Below are 8,789 nucleotides of genomic sequence, written 5' to 3'. Positions count from 1 at the left end.
AAGCTCCTCCAGTGCCACCCGTGCCATGGCAGGGACAGCTCCCCCTGTCCCAGGCTGCTCCGAGCTCCATCCAGCCTGGCCTCGGACACTGCCAGGGATCCCGGGGCAGCCAGGGCTGCTCTGGGCAGCTCCTTCCTCCACACCAGCCGCCAACCCCTCGTCCATGCGCTGCTCCGACGGCGATTTGCTGCATTTTTAAACTAATTCTCACGGCCCTGAGCTCAGCCGTTCCCACAGCGAATGGGACAGCCGCGGCGGGCGGTGGGCTGGCTCAGGGCCCCACAGCCACCGAGGGTCCCCGGAGCGCTTTTGGGGCGCCTGAGGCGCCCCGGGGAGGCGGCGGCGGGCCCCTCAGGGAACGGGCTCTCCCCGCCATTCCCCCTTCCCCGTCCCTCCCCTCTCTCCATCCGGGTCACGGAGCCCCCTCACACGCCCCCTCGGCTCCCCGGGGGGGGCGCGCGCGCAGGCGCGTTCCCGCCGCCGCCCCGCCCCGGCTCCCGCGGGCGCTGCGCGCTCCCGCCGCCTCTGCCGGACCGCCGCGGGCGCTGCGCGCTCCCGCCGCCCCACACGGACCCTGCGCGTCCCCGCCGCCCCTGGGGCAGAGCCGTCCGCAGGTGAGCTGAGAGCGGCCCCGCCGGAGCCGGGCCGGGCCGGGCCGTGCCGCGGGTCCGGGTGCGGGCGGGGAAGTTGTTTTCATCTCGGTCAGGGCGGAGACGGAGGGTTTGGGGTTTGGAATGAAAGAACGCCAAGGCTCCGGCCGCCGCCCCGGGTTGGTTTGAGCCAGGGCAGCTCCGTGCGCTCTGCGGGCTCAGCCCCAGGGTTTGGAAGCGTGGAGGGGTTTGGGTGGGAAGGGTTAAAGCCCCTCCAGTGTCACCGCTGTCATGGCAGGGACACCTCCCGCTGTCCCAGGCTGCTCCAAGCCCCGTCCAGCCTGGCCTTGGGCACTGCCAGGGATCCAGGGACAGCCACAGCCGCTCCGGGCACCCTGTGCCAGGCCTGCCCACCCTCCCAGGGAAGGATCTTTTCCTGTGCGCTCCCTATCAGAGCCGATTTAAGTGTTCCTGTGGAAATTGCCACGCCGTTTCCAGTCCTTACATCCCTGAGCGATGGGATGTGACTATGAACGAGCTGCTGGTCCAGAGGATGCCAAGGAAAACTCCCCGGTGCTGGTGAAGAGCTACAGCTCCCCATGGCAGAAGCTGCTTTGCTTTCATTTCAGATGATTTTTAGCCTTCTGTGAAGTTGGGGAGTTTGTTTCGAAGTGTTTCCCTGCCAGCTGGTATTTAAATGATAAGCAGGTGTTAATGCTCAGAAGAAAGGCTTTAGTGAAAGGTCTGATCCCAGTGGCTTTAGTTCTTGGGATCCTTTAAATTGTGAATTAATCTGAAATCTGTGAGGGAGCGAGTGATCCGATAGTTTGCTAATGTGTATTGCAATGAAATTGCTTATAATTTTATTGCTGTTAATACTATGATAAGAATAAGCTGATTCTAATAAATAACTTAGATTTGCATATCTCCTTTCCTATCAGACAATTTATAAATAGGAATCTCTCACCTTTCCAAGGAGGTAAGTGAAGAAATTCCCTTTTTCCTGAAGCAGAGCAGTTTGGCTGTTGCACTGATAATCACATTCTTGCACCTGTCAAGTTTGGAGTGTCCTTTTCCTGATTTTGATGCTTTCTAATAATTGCACAGTAAATAGTTCTACCCAGCCTATTCAAATAACGCTTCTCACAGGGCTGCTTCTCACTGTACTTCTTAATTAATATTCATACCTGAGTCTCACCTGTCTCATCCTGATGTCAGGGGGCTGTTGGAGATTTTTTTTGCCTTGCTCACCAATCAGGTGTTTTGAATTGATGTGGGTGAAGTAATGAAAAATGAGTTACCTGAGGAAAAAACAACAGAAACAGTATTAACCATGTAGGTTCATGCTTAAGAAGAACAGAACTGTGATGAAATCTTAATTAGAGAAAGAAAAAGATACAATATGATTGCAGTAGCCTCTATAGGCCAGTGTTCTCTGCAGAAGCAGTCTGTGCTGAGCTCTCACACCTGGGTTTGCTTTCATCTCACTGCTGCCCTGACTTTGTTTTGCACTGACCAAATTTCGAGTTGCTCTGGGTGCTCCTCACTCCATGTTTGGTTCACCATTCATTCAAATATTTGAGGTGACTTTCCAAACTCTCTTTTTTCTGCCAGTATTGCTCTCTCCTTGTTGGAGGTGTCCCCGTCCTTTGGGAGCAGTGTGTGTGGGTTGGCTGGTTTGATCCCTCAGGAATGCTCAGGAATGTGGGATCCAAACCAGGCCAAGGCTGGAATGTTGCTCTCAGTCCACCAGGGCTTGGCTGGACGTGGGTGTCTGTCCTGGTCCTGTTTGGATGAGCCCAGATCTCCTCAGAGCCAGATGGTGCCTTTTGTTTTCACCATTTTGGTGCAGTTTTGTTCCTTTTCTCTTCCCTCCTTGCATGAATCAGCAGGCACAAGGACTGAGGTTTCCACCAGCTGCCTTTTTTCCCAAATTTCCATCCTTCCTGCCATGCTGGGCAGCAGAATTGAGCTCCCCAGGCGTGTGCATGGGTTTGGGATGGTGTCACTGGGGCCGTCACTGTCATTAACCCAGTTAATCCCCCCTCATCAGGCAAATATTCAGATGAGATCATTGCCAGTAAAACATCATATATTTACTACCTTTTTTTTAGTGTCACAATTTATCACTCTTTCCAAACCCAGATCTGGTGCAGCTTTTCTCTCAACACAGCAGTGTGAAAACCTGAGGAGTTTTGCAGGGATGAGTGGCAGAAGATCCACCCCAGTAAAATCTTTTCTATTGTATGAAAAATAGTCTCCCTGATGTTTTGTATTTAGTCTCTTGCTTCTTTGCATTTTTTTTTGTCTTCCTTGATGTGTCTGTTGCTGTCTGTAGGTACTCTTACCTATGGGAAAGGTGTAGGAGAAAGACATTTCCTTACATCAGGAGATTTTAGATTTTGTTGGCTTGGAGAGGCTTTGGACAGATGATTTAACTTTGTCCACGTGCTCCCATTGATGAAATAAAGTTATTTTTTCAGATACCAGAGGACTGCTCTGATTACTCAGGAAATGGTTTTAATTATTAAACAAGAAATAGTTGCTCACTGTAAAGTGTGTCATGGAGAAAAGCTTCTGGAACAGTGCTGTCATTTTGGATTCCTGTCAGAGTCAAGGGAGGAGAAATTGCAGTTTCTTGACGGGGTGTCTTTATCTTCCTTTAGATGGAACAGCAGAGTCCTCCCTCCATCCTCAGCAGGGGGACATGGTGCTGCTGATTCCTGCTGATAATGCAAGAGCAGCAGGACAGAACAAATTTCACGTTGATTCCTGCTCTTCCTTTGTGCAATCATTTGCCTTTGACAGTGGCAGCAGGGAGACGTGGCATCCTCACATTTGTTTTTGTGTTTTTGGCTGGCAGGGCCCTGCTGGAAGCTGGCACCTGAGGCAGGAGCTGCAGGGGGGGGAAGGATGCTCAGGGATTCCATGAGGTCCTGGAGTGACAGCCAGTCAGACCTGTACAGCAGCGACCAGGAGGAGGAGGAGCAGATGATTTTTGGAGAAAATGAAGAGGATTTGGAAGAGATGATGGATTTAAGTGACTTGCCTACCTCGCTCTTTGCTTGCAGTGTCCACGAGGCTGTGTTCGAGGTGCAGGAGGAGAAGGTGAGGTGTTCTCAGTGTTTCACTGAACATTTTTGTCTGAATTTTCAGGGTGTGGATTTTGAGCACATTCTAATTGAGGAAAAACCCAACCCAGAGTATTCTCCTGGTGAGCTCAGGGCAGTTACCCCAGGCAGATGATACCACACTTCTCTGGCCATTAATAGACAATAATGCTGCTCCCATGAAAAGCTCTTCTGATCATTACTATTTTTTCTCTTTATCTAAATAAATAATCTGTAAATGAGGTCTCTTGTGGATCAGAGAGCTGGTAAATTAATTGAATTTCATAATTGAAAATTATTAATTGGATTTCAGAACCATGAAATTGATTTTCTTTACAATGCAGTTACCAATCTTTAAGGAACTTGAGGTTAAGATTCTGTGTTCAATAAACCATGGATATTTTTTTTCCATTTTTTTTTGATTTTGTGTTTACTGTGGAAGAGACAAAATTTTTTGTATTAATTATCATACTCGTGCTGATAATTTTGACATTTTCCTTCCATAATCAATACTTTGGTTTATATAATGCAAAATTTACCCGATTTGCAGAGTGTTTTTGTAGATCCTCGATGAAAATCGTGTGCAAGTACCAGTGTTTTTGGAGACGTGCACCTCCGAGCAGCTCTCACTAGGTGGCACTTTGTGTATTCAGAGTTTCTGGGCTCATTCACACCGGTTTGCTCTTGGAATCCAGATGTAAGCAGTGAGACAAAGCTCTGCTGCCCTGGGTGTGGGTTGACAAGCAAGGAGGGAGGTGCGGAATGTGCAGGTTGAGGCAATTCAGAACATGGATAGCATTTGGGAGAGGAGAGCAAAGGAAAACATCTTTTCACAGAGTGAGAAGGCTCATTTTGCATCTGGAGAATGTTTGTGCTTCTCCCCAGGAAAGGTTTGAAGCCCTTTTCACAGTCTATGATGAGCAGGTGACGTTCCAGCTGTTCAAGAGCTTCAGGAGGGTGAGGATAAACTTCAGCAACCCCGAGGCAGCGGCACGAGCTCGGATAGAGCTGCACGAGACCGAGTTCAGCGGGAAGAAGCTGAAGCTTTACTTTGCACAGGTACAGTGGGACACACAGATCTTGCACCTCTGCCCTTGTTTCTTTACTCCTCCTTTGCCCATGAGCTTCATTTGGGGTTAATATCTGAAATCGCCTCATTGTTCTACACTGAGCTGTGTCAGAATTTTAGGGCACAGTTTTGTTTTTCATCTTGAGCTGAGATTGGCTGCGACAGGACAGTCTCTGTGCAGTGACCAAACCACCTTCCCCCAGACACACAGAGGGGCTGAAACAAACTAAGTGGGTCCCAAATTCTCTTTCTCAGAGGTGCTTTGTCCCTGGTGTGTTGGCACAGGTCCCACAGCAGCCCCTGCACAGGTTCTGAGCTGCAGCAGTTCCCGGAGGTGTTGTAGCAAGAGCTGAACTCATTTTGTTTTTTAAAGCTGGGCTGAATTAAGTGCAGGGCATGGATGTGCATTAGTGGGGAAATAAACCAAATAAAAAGGGAATTAATATTTGTGCTCTGTGTCTTCTGGCTTTGCCTGCAGGTGCAGGTGTCCAGTGAAATTGGGGACAAGTCCTACCTCCTTCCTCCACAACCTGTGAAACAGTTCCTGATTTCCCCCCCTGCCTCTCCCCCAGTGGGCTGGAAACAGAGTGAAGATGCAACTCCTCTGATCAACTATGACCTGCTCTGTGCTGTCTCCAAGCTGGGGCCAGGTAGGGACATTTACCTGCTTTTGTTTGGTACTTCCCTTCAAAAGTTTATCTACTTGTCCTTTTCCGTGAGAAGAGACCGAGTCTCTTTTATGTGATGTTTCTTACTTGAATGAAATGATCCACCACTTAATTAATTAACTGATTGGAAGTGTAGCACAGGACTGGACTGTGAAGGAGTGGCTCCATCACACTCATATATTGAATTTTGTCAGAGCCTCAGGGTTAAGGAACAAACAATCAGAGAAGTGAGAAGTTCAGTCTCTTGCAGATGAGCAGCTCCAGCTGTTAAGGATGTCTGGAAGCCAATATGGACTTTTTGGGTTTAATCATCAGCTTCTTTCTAAGCCTTCCTGGGAAACGTGGTGTTTTCTTGCTGTGCAAAGCAGGAAATGGGGAAGCTTGATGCACCCAAATGCTTTTGTAGCTTTTAATTTACCAATGTCACAGAAATATACAGCACAAATGATGTCACTTAGAAATGTGTTTGCTGCTTGTGTTCTGATGTCTTCCTGGGAGTTTTTTACATCCCTCCCTTCCTCTAAATGTTGATTAAAAGATTGATTCTATTCAAAGTGTGCTGTGACTGCTACAGGAACTGTTTTAAGGCATTTCAGAGGTTTGGTGAAGAGTGGAGGTTGAGCACACTAAAGATGGGATGGGAATGAATTATTCGGTTGTGTTGTTGAAGTTTTTAAGGGGTTTTTGCGCTCAATGCTTTTCCTTGGCGCTGTTTTAACCCGCCTCTCGCTGGCTGCTCTCAGGGGAGAAGTACGAGCTGCACGCAGGGACAGACTCCACCCCCAGCGTGGTCGTGCACGTGTGCGAGAGCGAGACGGAGGAGGAGGAGGAGATGAAGAGCCCCCGACAGAAGATCCTGCAGACGCGGCGCCCAGACCCGCCCCCCACCATCCTGAGTGACTCCAAAGCCTTCGAGTGTGCCCTGGAGGTGGGGGGGACAACGCCCTGTTAGAGCTGAGCTGCTCCTCGTGGGACCAGCACCAGGCACCCGGCCAGTCCTTGTGTTGCTGTCTGTGCTGCTGCTCTAGGTCACTACAGATCTGACTTGTAGTTGTCTCTCTCATGTTCAAGATTTTGGATGCCAATGCTCTGAAAAGCACTTTAATTTTAGGGACTAGTCCTCCCCCCCGAGTGTAGCAAATCCACCTGACTTGAAATAGTGACAGTTAGGGAGTCTGGCCGTGTTTTGGTTTTTTAAGATGTCGCCCTTTGCTCTCTGTTGTACAGTGTGATGTTCCAAGTGCTGAAATAATCTCCTCCTGTCACGAGTGGGTTCCAGCAAGTTCCTTGTACAGCAGTTAAAAGCTGATCTGTCCAACAGCTTCCAGTTACTCTAGTGTTAAACACAAGTGAGATGCACTCTCTCTGCTCAGATTCCTTGCCAGCTGAAGTGAGGGTTAACCTTGGCTTTGCACAGAAACACCAGGTGTGTGTTTGTAGTTTGGCATGAGGCACAAATACATGGAGGAGCTGAATTCAGGGAGGGGTGCTGACTACAGGGAGGCGAACACCAGGGGAAGAAGCTCAGAGTTTATCACAAACACTCCTGCTCTGGTGTCTGCAGTGGTGCACTGACACCCAGTTAGGAGTTAATTACAGTGGTAGTGTGAAATACGGATCCAGCTGTTGAGTGTGTTGTGTCTGATCCTCTCTGACAATCTGGGGGTGTTTATTCCTCTCCAGTCCTCGGGACGGCCTCCAGGCCTGAATAAATCCAGTGACTGTTAGGCCCTGGCAGGAGCTAAAACATCCAAGGGTTAATTGTTAACTTCTCCGGTCTGTTTTGTATTTTCAAAGACAATCAGTTGCCTGGCTTAGCCAGTTTTTATGCAGTTTCAGCCCTTGTTTGCTGTTTTTCATGAAGACTTTTTCTGTGTGGCCTCCTGTGTGTCTGACAGAGCATCTGCTGCTTCTGAGACCAGGATGCATCTTTTAGAATACAGACCTTTGATTTTGTGATCTTGTGTTACGTGTTTTAGTAGGAGGAAAATATGCCTTGGTATAACAACACCTGCTCCTGTGCTTTTCTGCTATTTTATAGCCAAACTTTTTTAGTCTAGACAGATTCTTCTTTTTTTTCTATTTAACAAGATAAAATGATTTGTGAACAAAACCAGGCTGCTGATGCTCCCGTGTAGAAATCATTCTGAAATTCAGATTTTTTCAGGTTCATTTCAGTGTGTTTCAGTTGTACCTGACGTGCTTCTTGAACTTCCAAAAGTGTTTTCACTTGACTGACAGCAGGGGGAAAAGGAGTGGGCAGGGATTCTCATGGATGTGGAGGTTTTCAGTTCTGTGTTGTGCCTGCTCAGGATCCCTCCTGCCACCAGCTCCAAAGTGGGATCCTGCAGGCAGGTCCTTGCTCCAGAGGCAGGAATAGGACACAGTAAAAAGGTAAATGGGGTTTGTCCATCTATCACAGGTGTGATATTTATGTATCTCTTCAGGAATTGAAATCACTCCAAGCCCGGCTTCACTGTCTCACTTTTCCATGGAATTAAAACAAAGGTAAAAAACCCAACAAAAACCTGTGTTATCCAGCAGGCTTGTGGATTTTTGAAATTCCAGAAGTCCGGGTTGGATTCTCTGTGGTGTTTCTATTTTTTAAATTATTTCTTTTCTACCCCAGTGTAGGAGTTGCTGTAAGTAGGTGTAAGTGGAAAACCTTCAGAAACAGTTTTATAAGGAGAATCGAGTGTGATGTTGTTGATGTATAAATGTGTAAAATGTGGAACAACATTCCAGCACTTTCCATTGTGTAAAGACACTTCAAATAAAACAATGCAGTGCCATTCACACTTGGGATTTGAACTGTGTTCCATGCTGGACAAGGGGGACATTGAGATTTTTTCAGGGTGGTTTCAGTTGGGATGTTCTCATGGGCAGGGGACTCGATGTGCCTGGCAGCTGGGGGTGGCAGGGACCCACGGCAGGGATTTGGGATCCTTGCAGGGACCACTCTGGGGGGGGAAGGAGGAGCCAAACAGAGGCTTCAAAGCCTTACTGAAGCCATTGCTCAATATCAGAAGTGATTCTGCTCCTCTCCAGGGTGACAGCCTGCCTTGGCAAATGAGGCTGGGGTTTGCTTTATTCCCTCCACCAGAACCTGTTTCTCCTAATCACTGACCTGCTGGGAAGGGCTGTTTTTAGCAGCAAAGCTTGCACAGAGGCACCAACTCAGCCCTTTCTGAGCTTGCACTTTGTATAAATAAATACCCCAAATTCCTTTAAAACGTTATCCTTGAGCAGCAGCTGAAATATGTGGTGTTTCTTTGTGTTCTGGAGTAATGGGAGGACTTTGGTTTTATAATAGCTGCGAAGTTGTGATTGCAGATCCTCATTCTGCCTTGTC

At 48.2% G+C, this 8,789-nt stretch overlaps 1 protein-coding gene across 2 annotated transcripts; it reads left to right on the top strand.

The window, feature by feature from the left end:
- The first annotated feature begins 499 nt into the window (after positions 1-499).
- RCAN3 (RCAN family member 3) lies at positions 500-8,233 on the top strand. Of its 2 annotated transcripts, XM_066204458.1 has the most exons (6): positions 500-614; positions 1,532-1,569; positions 3,454-3,698; positions 4,586-4,759; positions 5,248-5,419; positions 6,181-8,233. In XM_066204458.1, exons 3-6 carry the CDS (start codon positions 3,504-3,506, stop codon positions 6,387-6,389), a joined length of 750 nt encoding a protein of 249 aa, XP_066060555.1. In that variant the 5' UTR covers positions 500-614; positions 1,532-1,569; positions 3,454-3,503; the 3' UTR covers positions 6,390-8,233. The 2 variants fall into 2 exon arrangements, with proteins under 2 accessions (XP_066060555.1, XP_066060556.1); XM_066204459.1 differs by lacking the exon at positions 1,532-1,569.
- The last annotated feature ends 556 nt before the right edge of the window (positions 8,234-8,789 follow it).

This window comes from Chamaea fasciata, unplaced genomic scaffold (genome assembly GCF_029207755.1).
Source record: "Chamaea fasciata isolate MVZ Bird 193981 ecotype frontalis unplaced genomic scaffold, bChaFas1.0.hap1 SCAF_26, whole genome shotgun sequence".
Lineage (NCBI taxonomy): Eukaryota > Metazoa > Chordata > Aves > Passeriformes > Sylviidae > Chamaea > Chamaea fasciata.
Note: the sequence above shows the minus strand (reverse complement) of the source record. Positions and strands in the feature narration are given on the sequence as shown.